Consider the following 18,203-nt stretch of genomic DNA (forward strand, 5'->3'; position numbering starts at 1 on the left):
TTGGGCTCCTTTAAGTGTATCGAGAAGCAAGCTTGAGTCAGTTTCATAATTGGCCGTTAAAATTATTCAAGTTACACGGTTTGACGGTTTTGTAATTTTTGTAGTTTGTCACTCAACTGATTACTTAAGCCATCCCAGACGGGGCTACAGTTATCAAAGTGAAGTTGGATTAAGGCATTATAAATTAGTACCACGGTAGATTGGGAGATGAGGGACCTGATTCACCTCAGGGCACCTGAAAATACCTTTTTACTCATTTCGTAAACATGATCACACCAGGAAAGCTGATTGTCGATAATCATACCCTAATGATTTAGCGTGATCAACTCTGTTGATTAGTTGGTTTTCTAATTTGATGTTGATTTGTCATAGCTTTCGGCAGAAAGTTTCTGGTGAAAGCTCAGTTTTTCGCCATATCAAGCCTAATCTTATTGGGTTGTAGTCAGCAATAAAGATCCATTAGCCCTTAATTAATTAATTTGTCCCTTTAAATTTTTTGAGGTCAGCAAGAGTGGAACCAGAATTAGTGATGTAGGTGTCGTCTGCTAACAATTTTGCGCAGGTTGTGTCAAGGCTATATACATTAAGAAAAGTAGTGAGCCAGGTACACTACCCTGTGACACTCCGCAGGTTAGTTCGCTTGCACTGGACAATGCTCCGTTGACATTACATTTCTGGTTTTTATTAGCTAGGTAGGAAGCAAAATATTATATGGAGCTCTGATCAAGTCTGTAATTAACAAGTTTTCGTAAAATGATTGCATGATCGATGGTATCGAGGTGGATATATACCACGCCATTTAAGAGCTTGTTATTTATATTAATTGACCAGTTATTTGTTGTTTCAAGTTGTGCTCATTGTGCTATCGAGTGATCGAAAGCCAGATATTGATAAATGTTCAGGAGCTTGTTCTTATCTAGGCCGTACTTTGGAACACTGCATACAGGTACTATATATACTGATAATTTTAAGCAATTCTGTGCCAAAGGTAGAAAAGACATTTTTATTAAACAATCAGACTTTAATGCGCCCTCGATTCAAACGCAAAGCAAGAATGTGACGGATTTTAAGTTTAATATAATTATAGAATTATGTTATTAGAATTTTAAATTATTAGAATTGTAGAATTGTTAGGATTGTAGAATTATCATATTATTACCGTACGTATTCCTGTTTTCATTGTATAAACACGACCCCACAAGCAAACCTATTGCGCTAAACTAAAACGTGTGTAAATAAAGGATTGTTGTTGTTGATAAATTTGTTGGTAGATGATTTTCTCAAAAATGTTTGAGACAACTGGCAATACAGATATTAGTCGAAAATTGTTTAAAAATTTTCGTTAATATGACTGTCCAACAATGGACCTTCATATTAACGCCATATGACTTCCTTATTACACTTACATTAATCTAAGCCTGCCATCAGATGCTTCGAAAATTTCATACACGAAAATATGCTTGGATCGCATAGGTTATAGGCAGAAGCATATCAGCTAGACTAGGTGATATGCTTCTGGTATAGGGTCATGTAGAGTTACTAGAGTTGCTCGCCAAACAATGCAGTAATTGCCTTTGACCTAATTAATTTATATAGATATACGCCATTTCTAATTTAACTAGTGAGGTATTAGCAATATTGTCAAACACTTTTATCATGAGCCTCTGGCTCGGGGGACTGAGAGAACACTCCCCGTGTAATTTGACATGAAATAAATTATCTTATCTTATCTTATCTTATCTTATCTTATCTTATCTTATCTTATCTTAAACATGCAAACAGCGTCTTACGTTGTAAACGCAGTAAATGGCTACACTACAGTCTCCCTCCAATCTACTACACTGACTATACTGGCCTCGGCTTTAATTTGTTGGCGCCAGTGTAGTAATCGTTCACAGATTCTCTTGTCCTTGTGAATAGCTTGGTTGCTTATTCAGTTAGCCATCTGAGAGTTTCAAAATCCTGTCAAGGAGACGAATACTCAGATTTCTCTGCATCTCATACGAATAATCCAGCGGCCTGTATCCTAACAGTTTCATAACAGGCCTGCAATAATGCTCAATAATGTTGATTTCATGCGGTGAAACCTTCCATCTCCACCGGTCCGCCCCTTCTCAGGAGTCTTGTCTCCACGGTGCTGCCTTTTGTTCGCTCTCGGTCTTCGGCTTGTGCGACGCTAAATAAAGCCAGTCACTCAAACCTTTATCCATAGGTAAACCAGCAAATTCCAGGATACTTGGAAGTACTTTAGAAGGGTTTTTGGCTAGATCTTCGTACCGTAATATCTTGATTCGTTTTTTCCACCTCGGTGGGAACTTTCTGATGATGTCTAGGTTAAATTTAGTTTGCCTGCAGTTCTCATTCGCGAACTTCCTCGTCGCCGCCAGGCTAGTCTTGTTCGCTTCACTATAAAATCCCACCGCTTTGGACGAGGGAATAATCCCTCGTGGATCTCGGACCACAAATAGCAGTTTGCAATCAGAGTCCCTCAAAGAATCGCACACATTAATCAACTGTTCCACGCTATTGTTTGGCATTCTTCCAATCAGAGCTTTCATAACAGTCATGCTATATTTCTTTTCACAGATTTCTTCCAAAGTCTTCTGATCGAACGTTCCTGGACAATCCTGAATATTCCACCTTGGATCTGTAACATTATAACGACAAAAAGGCGGCGAGGACAGAGCAATGCTAGCTTGCTCGTCTCTTGGATAGTGTCTTGTTACTGTTCGATAGTAATGTTGTATATCATTGGCGTGTTTGGGGGACACAAACTTGCACCGGAAAACACCTTGCATCCACTCAAAGCTTTTCTCTTGGTAATCTCTGTTAAAAGGCGCTACTCCTCCGTGAAGGCGTTCCACGGTTTGATAAGGCTCGAACAAGTAAAATACTGACGGATGGTAGTTGAAAATATTTCCCGTGAAGCTGGAGCCAGACCGACCATAAGCGACAATTATTAGATTCTGTCTTGTAGTCGATTCTTTAACCGCATCAGTTGGGCTGAAACGCTTGAATTCTTCGCGGATGTCAGCACCATTCCCCTTTGGTAATATGATAAAGTATTTCACGGACAATATGCAGTAAAACGACAAGACTAGTATATACAGGCCTGTCCGTGTGGTAAAGCGAAAACGAAAGCATCGCTGAATTCTCCTTCGAAAGATCATTATTTATCAGGATTTCGTCACCTGCCTTCTTGTGTTTTTAATGCGTTTTTTTTTTGTTTTTTTTTTCAACCAACTATTGACCTTTTCTCGACAACCCTGTCAAGTCTGGACCATCGACAAAACATCTGAAAAGATTTGATTGGCCAATCATTTTGTTTATCGACTTGCAACGGTAACGATTCTTACAATAGTATTAATGCTACTTACTTGATTGACCAATCATGAAAGAGGGCAGAATACAAATAAATTGACTTTGGTCACGTTTGTTCCATTATTTTGCCAAGTTTTCTAGATGCGGGAGAAGCAAATGAATAAAAATCGCCAAATTTCAGTTCCTTTTTTTATTTTTTCCTGATACATTTTACATTTCCGTGCGGTATTTTCAGTAATGCAGTATGAAAAAGTGCAGTTTTGGTGCATTTCGAAAAGCAAATTCCATTATTTGGCTCATAAAAGGATTTTGGTCTAACTACTTCATTATTGAGACGATCCGGTTTTCCGAGGATGTTTACTCACTGGCAAAACCATGGCTGATTTATAGAATAACCCAACGAAAACTATCATGGCGGCTATCGTAAAAGTTCAGCCGTTAAATACTGTCTGGACTGCTTTCATTGAAAGTCGGAAATCATCACTCAGCCCGACTAATTTTGAATACACACACGCGGCGTTTGAATTCAGAATATTGTGAATTAATAAGTATAAGCATCTGAGGTGGGGAGGGGGGGGGGGGGGGAGCTAGGGGCGATTTTTTTTTGCACATGAAAGACAGGAATTTCGGGGATGGTCCGCCACGAGCACGTGCTCAAAATCGCATTCAATCGAGTGAGATTTATAATGTTCATAAAAATTAGGGTGCTAAGACTGCGCAGTACGGACTGGAAATCATCTTTAAGGTATCAGTAAGGGGAAAATTTGCAATTTTGCATAATTTTACTTTTTTAAGCGGTTGGATAAATCTTAAAGTAATCTTTTAAATAAAAAAAACTCCACGAAAAAATCTTATATCTGCCGCTAGTTATTGCGCGAGAAAGATTGTTTTGCATATTAATTACTTAATTGAGAGTTGACAAGTTCTGTCAAATTAATTAATTATCGAGGCAAGAAGTCACATGACATCAAGATCATGCTGAGTTGACACGCGATTCGCGCGCCATAATCAGTGCCGGATGCCTTCGAGGAAGACAGAGCGATCTTGCCCGTTTTCATCGGCTAAAGGAAGGCCAAAGAAGGCGAAAAACACTTTCAACAAAGAGTGGGCCGCTAAATTAGCGGAAAGCGGCAAAAGGTTCGTTTTACAATCAAGAAAAATTGCTGGATGAACGCGACAACGATCGCGATCACGAAGCCAGCGAGCAAGCCGAAATGAGCGCAAGCCGCGCTAAAATACTGTTGCAAGAAACTGTCGAAGTAGAGGAGATTGACGAAGAGAAGTGGACGAAATTGAAAGGCAGATCGATTGTACAAAATTAGAATCAGCAGTGCAACATTTTTTTTTTTTTTCTTACCCAGCTATTGTCATTTCTTCCAGTATCTTTGCCTTTGCATCAACACCAGTCGATGTAGTCCCGTTTACGGCGTCCTCTCCAGCGTTTCCCTTTGTGCACTTGCATTTTCTCGGGAACCTTCTACGGGCCTTCGGCATGTTAACAGTGACATGGTCATAATTTTGAAGATTAGTCAATCGATACGTAAAATTTCGAACGCTAATATAGTAAATCAAAAGATAATTTCACGTTTACTAACTTTGGAATTCTGACTTCACACATGAAAAAGCGGTTTATTCACTGGTGAATAATTTACCGCGCGCCGTCGCGGAAATTTGTACCTGTTCCATGTTAACTGTCACAGTCCTATTGTTATACAGAAAGTTGATTCCTCTGCGGAGTCTCCCTTGGTGTGATAATCTCATAACACTTGGATGCCGCCGAATTTTATTTTTTCTGTTTCTCGAAAGTAAAAAATAGGCGAGTTGTACGTGCATTTCGAGTTCCAGGTCGGCAACCCCTGGACCAAATTGGCTGAAATTCGGAGAGAATGTTGTCAGAACGAACGCCGACAAAACCTTGTCTGCGAATTCTGATTACTCTTTTCATTAAAAAGTTATGCCTTTTTTTCCCGGGCAGTCCTATTTTTTTCCATTTTCTAACTTTGTCCTCTTTAAAATAATAACAAACGCATGTGCCAAAAATCTGAGACACGGTTTTTGAGGTCAATGTGTGAAGAAACGGATGCCATGTTGATCGTTTTCTCCGACCTAAATTTAGCGGGCGTATACCTTGATTTATGGGTTCGTGAAGCTTTGTAAATATATTCACATTTTCGAAACACGGTAAATTTTTACCGTTTTAAACAGGTCAGGTCATAATCTGTAGTTATTAAGCTTCCAGTAAATATACGGTTTATATGGGTTTTTGTTAAAGCCACGAACGCTAGAGCGGACCGCGCGCGGATGGTCAAATGGGTTATACTGATACCTTAACAAGAGCTAAAATTGCAAGGGACGCGAAAATTAAGACAAACCACACATAAAGCACACCAGTATTGACAGATTTAATGTCCACTTAATTTTCAAAAATACAGCTTTATTTCTTACTTTGTTAACTGAAAAAAATTATCTCCATATCTACAACTAAGTGGAAAACCAACTGATCAACATGTCAGGAAAAACGTGTCCCCAATTGGATGACTTTGTTTTCGTTTTTTAAACAAGAACCAAAGCGAACCGTTTTTAGTTTGCAAACACTATGCTAAATACCCTACAAGACTAATAGCATTAGACTTTTAAGAACTCTCTACGCCGATCGGAAATTTCATTTTACACTATCGTTGCTGTCAAGTAAACTGGTTCATGAGAAGAAAGAAAATCATCAACTACAAGATATTTTCTCATTTTTTCTCAGGACTGGTCGAGTGGACCAACGCGTGCGAAAATCACCTCGCACGAGAAGACGCGACGCGCGAGGAGGCGATATTCACGCGCGTTCGTGATCTCGTCCACTCGACTTACCGCATAGCCGTAGTGTTTTTCGCCATGAGAATTTTGATATCAATAACTTGATAGAGTCAAAAAGGCGTAAAGGAACACTTCATCAAGAAAAAGCCTCCTTTATAGATACCTTGGCCAAAATCTATTAGCTTTCTGCGCAGAACGTTATGGCTTGTCACGCACTTCTTGTGGGGAGACAAGACTGCGTAACGATCTCGAAGGTCTCTTAACTACAGAGTTCGTACTACTCACTAATGATGGAATCCCAGAATTTTTCCATGAACCACGTAATAACATTTTAACGACCCAAAACGCAGGGTTTTCATGGGGTAAATATTTTAAAGAAAGTTGCTTTACCAGCAGCTGACCTACGAAGTGCTTGCAAAAAAAAGGGAAAATGACAGCATTTCTTTAATGACTATAAAATTCAAGGAGTTTCCTACGAGTATGTGGAAAAAACAATTTTCAAGGAGTTTTCGAAAGCCCCGAAGAAAAAATTTACAATTCCAGGCGTTTTCCAGGAGTTCCAGGTGCAGCGCGAACTCTGTTATTAGTGTAATAAATTTTTCTCGTTCCTATAAAATACCTTGAACTAAGCCATCCCGGCAGACTGACTTACTAGACGAGCTGTGCTTTTCCACTTTCTCCCTCTCCTTGTCAAAAGGACGAGAAATACTGTAAGAAATATCCCTAGACTTTTGATAACATTTGAATCTGACCACACCAAAAGTTATTTTCTTTAGCAGACACTAAAGTTATTTTTTAGCAGACACATTAACAGACACAGACACCCAGACAGCTATTTCCTAACAATGTGCGCGCGCATCAGGTTTGACTTTACCTTACTTTTTACCCCCAAACGAGAATTTTCTGTTATGTAAGAGTGGAATAGAAAGCGCATGCCCAGTTAAATCATTTCCTTAACATCAGTTGATTTCAGTTTTATCACCCATTCATGGAGGGTACAGCTAGTAAGCAGACCTACGTTACATCTTCAATTCCGAAATCCCCGAGGTGAATGAAACGATGCTTTCCCTTAATAACGTACTGATCGTAAAAGTAACATTGGCCAGCGATAAAACAGTTACGCACTGCACTCTCGTGGTATACCATGACTTGATATCCCCACCCGTTACTTGATCAGTCACGTTGTAGTCTACGCAAAGACTTGCCAGTTTTGCGTGTGCATCTAGCTATTCCTGTCACTGGTAGGATATTTCATAACATACCACTCGAAATTACTCCATATCTAGACGCTATATCCAAAGTAAACACAGGTTCCTTTTAACTTCTCCATTTACATTTTTGTCTGTACTGTGTTGCTCATTCAGCCCCGTTCCTTTGTGTCCTCTACAGCAAACCAAAGCCCTTGGCATGCGTGATGGCTTTCAGAAGCCTTTCTTTCAGCTTTCCTCTGCTCGAGTATTCCGGGAGCAGGAGGACATTAAAACACGTGTGCGCGGTCGGAAGCCTGCAAGGGAAACACGATAGTTACAGCGATTCATTGCAGTGCAGCGTAATCCAACCCAAAGTGGAACCAACTCCCCCCCTGCCCCCAATACAACAAATTTATTTTGTACACACGATTGACTCTTAGAGCTGGACAATTCCGGGACTACCTGGCTGTTCACATCAGACAACTGTTCGCGTTAAAGAGGGTATAGTTAAACCAATAAAACTTGGTCGGGATCAGCCAGTTGATCATGTCCACCTTAGATAGATGACCACGTTACAAGTGCGGGTGAAGGTGTCTGTATTTGACAGAGTTGATTCAGTGAACACTGACTGAACTAATACTAAGTAATGTAGCAAACGCTGATTTACGTATAAGGAGCAAATTTACGAAACGAAAAGGGCTGTGTTCGCCTCCGAAAGAGGCGTCTGGGGTTCGAGCTGAAAAAAGCCCAACCTGTTGACCTAACAATATCCAATCAGCAAGCAGAGTGAGCTTTCAAACTGTACTCACGTCAGCTTGACAGAATGAGATGTGTGATACAACAGCCGCGTTACAGTATATTTCTTAGCAACTTTACGGAAAATAAGAACCGTTAACCACACCAATTCTCCAAGGTATAATTCTATCTTTGTTTCACTCTCTAATGACAATTTGAAAGGGAATGGTAAAATACGCGTTACATGTACATGTCTCACCTGTCTGAATCAGGACCATTCTTGGCAATGATGAGACGAAGCTTTGAGAATCCTCCAACGGGGATTCTATCACTTCCCGTCGTGAACATCAGCAGCTGTTTCTTCTGCTCCAAAGAGAAGCTGTGAACTACTTCCCAAAACCACCTGCAAGCAAATCATGCAAGTTAACTATAATCAATAAATAACTTCATCTAGGTGTCAAATGTATTTAGCACTGTTGTGCTAATTGGGAACACTGTAAACAAATAAACAAATATGAAGTTTCGTGAGATTAATTCAAACTATAAAATGATGGTTCTATCTGTCTTCCGATTATACACTGTGTGGCTAGATGTTTTGCAAAAGGCTGTGATGCAACAATACATCAAAAATGATGTCGGAAATAGCCTGACTTGCCACAAGACCCTTTCTCTGTATCGCGAGATTAGAGCACCTGACCTGTGCGAGGATGGTTCTCGGATCGACCTCACTCAAGGACTCAGATTTCCTTCTCTGTACAACTTTTACAACAAGAACAACGTTCTCGTGAAATATTTACAGAAGTATTTGAGCATTTCACACAAGTCACCAGACTAACAAGGCAAACATTCTAAACTCTTCAAATGTAGTTTCCTTAGCATGTAAAGCAGTATGCCCAGCTAGGGGCAACAAGAGACTGCTGCATGTGTCAGCTCTATTTCACTAGCCTTAGTTAAGTTACTCAGCTTGTAATGGCTTCAAACCCTTAGACATTGTACCTGATCAATGTTGAACCCTCAGTAAGCCCATTGTCATATTCAGTGGACTTCTCTAGAGCATCAAAGTCAAAATCCTGAAGGACAAAAGTATAGCCAATGATTGAAGAGAGAGATTATATACCAGATCCCACTTGTAAACTTTAACCCTCTCCCAGGCTTTCCGATTGTGGAAGAAAACTAATCAGGTCTCCCTAACTTGATTTTTCTTGGGACTCAAACAAAAAACTGTCATTAAACCAGCCAACATCGTTGGATTTAGATGAATTTCCAGTAAACTGTAAGTTATTAAACTGTACTAGTATTTCTCATTTTTAGCTCTTATTAACCGAGCAGGAGGTCTGTATGGGAGAATCTTGACCGAGGTCGGGAGTACAGACCGAACGCAGTGAGGTCTGTACACACGACCGAGGTCAAGATTCTCACATACAGACCGACTAAGCTCGGTTAATAAGATGTTTATTATATGGCAAACAAGAAAAAAATAAATTCGTTTAATGTAACTGGTTTGTACAAGCTGACATTTTCCTTGCGAACGGCGATGAGCTTAACTTCATTCTGCCAAAGTTTGCTCGTCCTCTTTACTTTTTTTCCTCATCAGGCTTGGCACTTCCATAATATGAATATTTTCTGGAACTAATATTTTGGAAGAAAATAGTCAATATTTTTGTTTTTAGTTTGCAACTTTTTCACGGCAAAATGTAATCGTTCGAGATGCCGGTCTAGACGGGAAAATCTAGACCGCGGTCAATATCGATTTCAGCCAATCAAATTCGTGAATTCGGTAGTTCCCAGTCCTTGTGAGACACAGCCATATAATAATACACAGATATTGACCAATCAGCATCAAGGAATATACTTCAAATTCCGTGCAGGTACAATACCTGACAGCCAGACACCAGCAGCTCCACCTCATCCGGACGGAAAAACGTTTTGAGAGGTGATTCAGACACCACCATGTCAAAACCACGCTTGAATGCTTTGAACTGTTGAAACAAATTTTAACAGCATATTCACCAGAAGCCTCAACTTTGTTTGTTATTGAATTTGATGTACCCCTTCCTTGTCTAATTGAAGGATATAACCTCTCCTCTAGGCTTGATTACCAGCGCTGAACTTGGGAAAGGAGTGTAGACCGGACACGAGAGGGCTGCAGAAATTGAGCCTACTTCTCCTATCCAAACCCAGAAAAAAAACAGGGGCTCTTTTCTTACAAGCGTAAAAACACACCTTTCTGGGTGCAGAACATTCAAATATTTACTAAGGGAAATCACTGCTAGAGTAGTGGTTTGCTTCTCTGTTTGTTTTTTGCTCATTTTTGTTTGTTTGTTGTTTGCTTGTTTTGTTTGTTTGTTTACTTGTTTGTTGCATCTTCCACAACTCAGTGGTTTTACAGGTATAACCAGTGGTGTATTAATGCTTCTATTTGCTTGGCTTGCATCCAGGATAAAATATTTATGGTTGGGTTGGCAAAGGAAGCCCGTTTCCAGTTGATTGCATACACAAGCTGCAACAATATCGTAATATTATAATAACGAGCATCAGGAAAAAGTAAGGAGAGATATTTCACAGCTGCACTTGTACATATTAGGATGTACTTCAAGAAAATGATCATACAACAAATTGCATGAAGTGGAGATCCAGTCAACGATAACTGAACAGTAACTTTATGCCAGTGTTAAAATTGTTGTCCATATTGTTACCTGTCTCTCAACTGACTTGTTTAGGATGAAATCAGCATACAGATTCACAAATTCCTGACAAATAAACCAAGTGCAATTTTAATTGTTTTGTACCCAAGATGAACATATCTCTCTAATTCACCTTGCCAAGATCTGGTTTTCAGTGATTTTTCACCCCGAAAAGACAAAGTCCTTCATTGCCATGATTTGCTCGCTCAAAATTGTTAGCAATGCAAACAGTATTGTAACATGGAGGAAAAGTCAAACTTCTTTAAAATGGACAGCTATGTGGCTGACCAAAGTGACTGTAGTACAGAAGTGCCTCTATGACTGTGGTCACAGGTACTAGGAGGTTTATGTGTTTTAGCGTAGTACAGACAGTATATCTAGCTGTCCATACAAAGATGTTCAACTGTCTCAAAAAGAAAATTGTTTTATTTTTTTGCTATTTATAAAAATTAACATATTTACAACCTATCAAGGTATAAGGCGAGGAAGCCCAGAGAAGCCAATAAGGCTTATGTGAAGGACTTTCTAAAAAATACCTAAGACTTAACAAAAAGGCAAACTGAATTTGCTATGGCCACCACTACCTGGGGGGTACCCAACAAATTTCCACATTGGCTGTCATTAAGTCCAAACCCTCACCCTCTTATATAACATTTTTGGGAGAAAAGGTGACCTTTCTATTCCAGCTCTAAAGAAAATGACTGTCCCTTTCAGTACCCCCACCCCCACCCCCACCCCACACCCCTACCCCTACCCCTAATCACTTACCTGTCTGTTTTCATTGGTAACAGTGATCTCTGCTCCATTTTCCTTCAGCTCCTTGGTAAGTGACTGGCCAAACATGTCTGTGTATCCAATTGTGAAGTTACATATCATCTCACTCTCCACATCACCTTCATAATCCAGCAGATCTTGAAGGCCACTTGCAAGACTCTGTAGAGCACACATTTAAATTTGATCACACATGGTGATGACACTATCCAAACTAAACTTCAAATGGTGACTGGTGAAGAAATTAAACCCTTTTCATCCCAAATCAAATCTCTTGGTCGTGGTTCTAAATGTCTATTCCATGGTTTAAGCCCTACACATAGTATGTACAGCCATTCAAATGAGGGCTGCTGAATAGCACTTTCACGTAAAACTGTTTTTTATGTTGGATGAAACCCTACTGTGCGACCATTCAAATGAAAGCTACTGTGCAATACATTCATGTAATGCTGCTAGTTATGCTGTGCAAGGTAGATCTACAACAATTAATGTAACTTTATAGTACGTGGAAGAAATCCCACCATGTGATCATTCAAATATGAAGTACTTTTATATGTTACTGTTTGATATGTTGCCCAGGGTATTGTAACTTTCAGGTCTGAGAATGAAAGTACTGTGTGTGGCTATTCAAATAAAAGCTATTGAGCAGTACTTTGTGTTGTACTGTGCATCTTTTGATAATTTTCCAAAATAACATCAGAATTTTTTACTTCATTGTTGAAAGGTAGACAATGTGCTTATTGACTTCAGGAAAGAAGGGGAAAGGCAGGAAATCCTTTGGTTCTATGTGATAACATGCACGTGTGAAGACCAAGATTCACGTACCACAGACTAAACCAAGCAACTTACAGAATGTGAATCCTTGAGGTCTTCAAATGTTCCTTTCTTGCCAAACAATTTTCTGTACACAACCATTGGAAAATGCACATCTAGAATGACATTGTTGTAGATGGCCAAGCCAAGAACCAGACCAATCAAGAAGAACTGTCCGTCTGTCTCAAAAGAGTTTAGATTGAACCAGCAGTAACGAGTGGCTTCATCAAAAGTAAACATCCCTGGAAAACAAAGTGGACAGAAATCTTCCAACAAAAGTTTCTAGTTAATGATAACTGTTTTAAGTTACATTTCCTGGGAGACTGTTTCCCCAAGAGAAAAGCATGGTTACACAGTTAACAAAAAGAAAACATTATCCATGTCTCTATGAAATTGTAGAAACATGAGAGGAAGTCTGGGAGAATGAAAACTGTGGAGTCATTAACTAAATGGTTCATGTTTGCAAAGCAGCTTGGCAAACATGAGCCATGTATGTGAATGTTTCAACAGCTTTTTCAGGCTCTTCCAACTTTTTCATGAATGTTTCAAAACAGACAAACATGGAGTTTGATAGGAACACAAAGAAAATGTTTTCTGTTTTGTTTAGAAAATACACTGTACTGAGAGGAAAGAAAACTAAGGAAAATTGCTCATTTACTACATTTATCAAAAGTAAATTATCTCTGATTACTGGTATGATCATTATGTCAACAGTTCACACCAGTTGTGTACTTCTATAGAGCTACAGAAATACATGTAATATATCAAACACGAAAGACCATGTTTGACCACATTTTTTAACATTGAGAAGAGAGTTGACAATACAACACGAAGTGGAATATTTTTGACGAACTTCAAGGTGTGTGGAAATGTGGTCAAACACAGTCTCTTGTGTTTTATATATCTTCTCAGTCAAAACTAAAACCAAAGAGAAAATGAAAAAATAAAAAGGTAACTCTCTATGCTAATTATGATGAGATATACAAACCAGGGGTACTGGGCTCTGAAAACAATTTTGCCCACCTGGTTTGACCATCTATAGGCAAGTTTTCTTACAAACAAGTTCAGTTCGAAACGTTTTGGCTGCCTGTGCCCAGTTGCCCTCCGGCTGAAAATGTTAATGAAACCCTGTTAATGAAACACCATCAGGGTCCTGATTTCCTGTGTCTAAACTTGATGAATTATTAATGAGTTTGAGAACTTTCAGCCACACACTTTCTTATAGGATGTTTTACAACTGAGTTTGTAAACTTAGGAGGCATTTATTAACAGAAGTATCAGAAAAAAATATGATATTCACCATAATCAGGGTTGAATATTTCCTCCACAATCAGTTGAAAGAACTCCTTGGACACACCCCCTTCATCAATTCCCTGCTCTCCTTCAAACTCAACATAGAGCTGCTTCTTGAGATCTGCTGGATTATCTTGTGAAGTCATCTCCAGCTGGTTACACAAACAATATTTACATGTGTATAGGATACAAAGTGATGTAGGTAAGGCAAACAACTGGGAGGAGTTAACTACTACTGTAGCCATAATGAATCCGAAAAGCTCAAAGAGGGCTTTCCAAATTCAATGTGGTGGTTACTTTAACTTTAATTTTGAAATTTAGATGCTTGCAAATGCTATTTTCAGGGTTTTCCAGTCAAAATTTGTGCCTAAAGAACAATCAAACCTGTGACTATATTAACCATGTTTTACGTTGAACAACCATTCTTTTACTCAACAGTCTCAATCAGAAAATCTTTCCTACTTATTATTATTACAAGATATGCTCTCCTCACTTGACTGAGTGAAATAAAATAACATACTCAGCATTGACTGCCTCAACATTTTGGCGGGGATGCTAGTTTGGCAAATGTGGAAGCGTGAGATCCAGTTCTGTGAAAAATGTCTCAGGCGTTGCATGACCTTTTGATCCCGCTTCCATTGTACACGGGAAAGGTCAACATGCTTGAAACTCTTGAAATGTATGCTCACTTTGACTCAGATGTTTAAGAAGGAAGCCTTACAAAACTTTCTGGGATCTTTTCATTTTTTAAAGTTTCTTGTCAAAGTTAATGGTTAAGTGAGATGAAAGTAGATGGCCAAAGATTTGCTAGTAGCAAGCTGCTATGGATGGCTACTGGCCGCAATTGACAGCCCTGCGGACAAACTGTGTTCTGCCCATTTGGCGTTAATGTTAAAGACATTTGAAGGTACACACAACAATACTTACATTGACAAGAGCATCTTCAATTAGGTGATCTCGACGAACTTTGAGTCTGAGGTATGGCGTTGCATGTTGGCCCCTCACAAGACTGTACAGTAAAGTCAGCCGTCTCTCACTGTACATGCGCACACGATTGTCGTAAAACAAGCCCATGCTCTTGGTAGCAGTTGAAAGGATGAAGTTGTACTTCAGGAAAGAAAACTTGCCCTGTGAATCATTCTTAAAGTAGGTAAAGTCGCGGTCAACCTCTATTTGCTCATTTAATGGATCATTGACAAATTCTTCACATTTAACTAGCGGCTTGCGGCAATCTAACATATCAATTTTCAATTCCTTAACGAGAGGGTCATCATGATCGCTGCTTGCCGTAGCTCCATCATGGTTGTCGTTCAATGTTTGATCAAAATTTCCTCCTAATATACTAGCGTAATAAAGCATTTTCATAGTTTTCGTTGCAGCCACAATTGCTTCATCCTCTTGCACTGGCATGTTTCCTGTGGCACTAGGTCCTGTTAAGACTTGGTACGTAATCAGTTGCTGAAGAGTTTCAACCATGCACCTGATTTCCTTACTTGAAAACTGCGACCAGATATGGACTAAAGTTGCTTGGAATTTTACTGGGAGTAACGCCACAGCTTTGAGAAAACTAGGCAATGCCTGGTCTAAATATTCCGGACTCTGTAGCATCGTGTTTTCCATGATAATCACAAATTGATTCAAAAAGTTAGGATCATTGCTTGGTGCTTTGTATCGAAGTTCCATTTCAAGAGTTGGTGCTAAGGCAACCAGGGAGTTTATTAATGAATTCTCCACCGAGGAATCCCCTGTCTTGAACAGAGCAGAATACATGTTTCGTACAGCTTCAATGTCAACATTGGTTCCCATGTTCTGTTTGCCAGACGAGTCTAACAAGAAACTTTTGTTCAGTGATTCAGAACTAGAAAACACCACACCGATGTTGTGCACAAGTTTCTTGTAGTTTCCCTCTTCCTGGCATGAATTCAGGTTGGACAGGAATGATTTTTCTGTGAGAAATGGGACCTCTTTGGCTGGGACTAAAATAAAGAAACATGTTCAGTCTACTTGAAAAAGAAATTTGGCCACTAAGTTGTAAGATTAACATTCAAAGGACAATTATAACTATTTCTATAGAAACATGAATTACCAGTTAGTGAATACACATAGCACTGGAAAAATAAGTGGCCCCTTAGGAGAGCTTTAGCCATAATTTTTCACACAGTTTTCACCAATGTTATCTCAATTACCATAATGGGGAAGCATAATACAATCATGCTTTCTCTTTGGGTCTCCTCGCTATACCCTATCACGTAAATATCTTCTTTAAACTGATTTTTCCCTTGTTTTATGTGTTTACATAAACAAATGACATGGAGAAAATACAATCTGCAGTGAGATTTGATGGGGAAGTCACACATGCAACTGCACAAGACTGCACAGTGTGTTATTTGCTGTACAAGTATATATGTACCTTTGTGATTTTTTTCTTGCAGTGGTTCACAAAGGCGAGCCTTCTTCATGAAAAGCTGCAATGCTAATGCTGCAGCATCGTCCTTTGAGGTTTGCTTTCTCCCGCTAGATGCACAGTATTCATTGCTACAACCCTGCACTCCACAGCCATCTGTCAGCTGGAAAAAATAGTTCTTGATTTTTTGTTCCGCTGCCCGTTTCCTGTATAAATAGATGAATAAAAATAATACAGAATAGCTTAAGTATTCTGGTCATTGTTCCCAAAATTGTTTTCTGCAGCTGCATTTTCAGAGGAAGCCAAACCTGATTTACTCTTACTATGTTCTTAAGTTGATTGCACATAAGCTGATAAAGAGAATCAGAAACTCTGAGTGGGAGCAGGCTTTTTAATGTGGCTAAATAATTTAGGCTAAGTTAAACGCAAAACAAGATTGCTGGCGGGCAGCTCCCTCAGAGTGGGTACGGAGGATTTGTGCCTGGGTGCCTGAATTTTATAGTTCGGCTTCGGATGTCCGTCATTCTGTGTGTTTTTCACTGCTGGACAGATCTTGCTAAGCTTTTCTCCCAGCCCACCCATGCCCCTTTGGGTTCATGGTAAGTACGTCAGTAAGTATCCTGTGTTTCCACTGTTTTTTCAGTGTGGCAGTGCCCGGTGGTTGCCGCTCAGTTTATTTTGCTTTCGGGCTCTACTATCCTTTCAGGCACCATTCCCCAAGCTCATCGATTGTTGATGAGTTTCCTGCAGATGACCTGCCAGATGGATATCCAGGCATCCTGTGGATGCCCACTTCTAAAAGAAAATTGTTTTATTTTTTACATAATTTATAATTTACTTTATAATTTGTTCATTTGGACAGACACTAGATAGAACATTTTGGATGCTAAAGGCTTAAGGCTTGAGTGGGAGTAAGTGCAAAATATCTCCCAACTCCCCTTCCCTCCCCATTAAACTTTGACCCAGCAAGTGTGGCTATGGGGTTTTGCAATCAGGCACCCCCCTCCCCACTGATCCTTTATAGTACATACAAATGTCTACTTGTAAATTGTGTGTTTGCTTTTATTACCGCTTCTATGACAACTAATTAACTTACTTGTTGAAGAAAGTTAACTACGCAAATATTACACCTTATTTGCACTTGACTGAGTGACTTGGTATAAAAAAATAATGATTATATATGTGAGCTTAATATTTTTCTTTCCGAGTTGCATATCCAGTAACCATGTCCTATTCTACACCTCTGGGTCAATTTTGGAATCTTCTTTTTAAAAGCCTCTAAGCTGCTGCATAGAAGAAACATTTCTCAGCACTGTGTAACTTACAAGCATAAGCTTAAGTGTAAAACAAACAAGCAGCTCCAAAAACGAAATCCTCAAATTTAATGGATTCGTCATATGATAGAAGACATTTCAAACGTTTAGTTGCCAAGACGATAATGGAGGTTTGTGGAAGTTGCAGGTGAAAGGAAATCGTCTCGAGAGACTCAACTTGAGCGGAAAAAGGCGCCAACAAAGATAGAATAACAACCGATTCTTCGAGCTTGTCAGGGGTGTTAGAATCAACCGCGTGTCAAATTAAGATAATTCAGATCAATCGAACCCTTGTATAAAAGTTGTCACTTATATATAATATGCACAAATAGGTACTACTTACATGTCCACACTGTCATCACCATCAGTATCTTGGGTACAATTCCTTTAGAGTAGAATAAAATAATGAAAGCGACTTCAGTGCTTCAAAACTAACACGCAAATATTAGAAATCGACAGCAAACACCTCGGCATCGACCGGCTAAAAATGGCATTGTCGCAAACATGCGCGCTTGAATCAGTTTACCTGGACTCGTTGCGGCCGTCCTTACCATCCGATGAGCAATTTTTTTTGTTCGACATAAAGACTATTTCGCGGTGAAGTGAAATTTTGCTAGTTTGACAACGATAACGAGCGTAAAAGTTTAATTCTTCTTCCAGGAAACTCGTCCATGATTATTCTTCAAGTCAAGTGTGCTCCATGACTCAGCCAGTGTGGAGTTCTGGGAACTCATTAGGCTCCGAGAGCCTGGGACGAGAACATGACGAAAATTTTACACACCACACATGCAATAACTTCCATCTTTCGGGAATTCTATTTTAAAACAATAAGTGTAGTTTCATTAGTTAAATTTAGCGTCTTTCGAGTCATTTG

The 18,203-nt window shown here is 39.4% G+C and overlaps 1 protein-coding gene and 2 pseudogenes across 1 annotated transcript; all 3 read right to left on the bottom strand.

Moving 5' to 3' along the window:
* The window catches only part of LOC145497513 (uncharacterized), a 218,628-nt pseudogene that overhangs the window by 162,819 nt on the left and 37,606 nt on the right, over positions 1 to 18,203 (bottom strand).
* On the bottom strand, positions 209 to 3,173 carry LOC145498693 (carbohydrate sulfotransferase 1-like; annotated as a pseudogene).
* LOC145498685 (ubiquitin-protein ligase E3A-like) lies at positions 5,700 to 18,019 on the bottom strand. The gene is made up of 12 exons (XM_081478599.1): positions 17,856 to 18,019; positions 17,673 to 17,714; positions 16,023 to 16,222; positions 14,540 to 15,588; positions 13,620 to 13,764; positions 12,356 to 12,561; positions 11,504 to 11,668; positions 10,748 to 10,801; positions 9,929 to 10,030; positions 9,048 to 9,121; positions 8,311 to 8,454; positions 5,700 to 7,630 (listed from the first exon to the last, which is right to left on the bottom strand). Exons 1-12 carry the CDS (start codon positions 17,909 to 17,911, stop codon positions 7,510 to 7,512), a joined length of 2,358 nt encoding a protein of 785 aa, XP_081334725.1. The 5' UTR covers positions 17,912 to 18,019; the 3' UTR covers positions 5,700 to 7,509.

This window comes from Orbicella franksi, chromosome 9 (assembly GCF_964199315.1).
Source record: "Orbicella franksi chromosome 9, jaOrbFran1.1, whole genome shotgun sequence".
NCBI lineage: Eukaryota > Metazoa > Cnidaria > Anthozoa > Scleractinia > Merulinidae > Orbicella > Orbicella franksi.

Excerpts from the sequence above, each read along its gene's own strand:
- LOC145498685 (XM_081478599.1), bottom strand. The coding sequence starts at position 17,911 with ATGTCGAACAAAAAAAATTGCTCATCGGATGGTAAGGACGGCCGCAAC. Across the intron at positions 16,223-17,672 it reads GGTGATGACAGTGTGGACAT|GAAACGGGCAGCGGAACAAA; the intron begins GTAAGTAGTACC and ends CTATTTATACAG. Across the intron at positions 10,802-11,503 it reads TTACCAATGAAAACAGACAG|GAATTTGTGAATCTGTATGC; the intron begins GTAAGTGATTAG and ends TTTATTTGTCAG.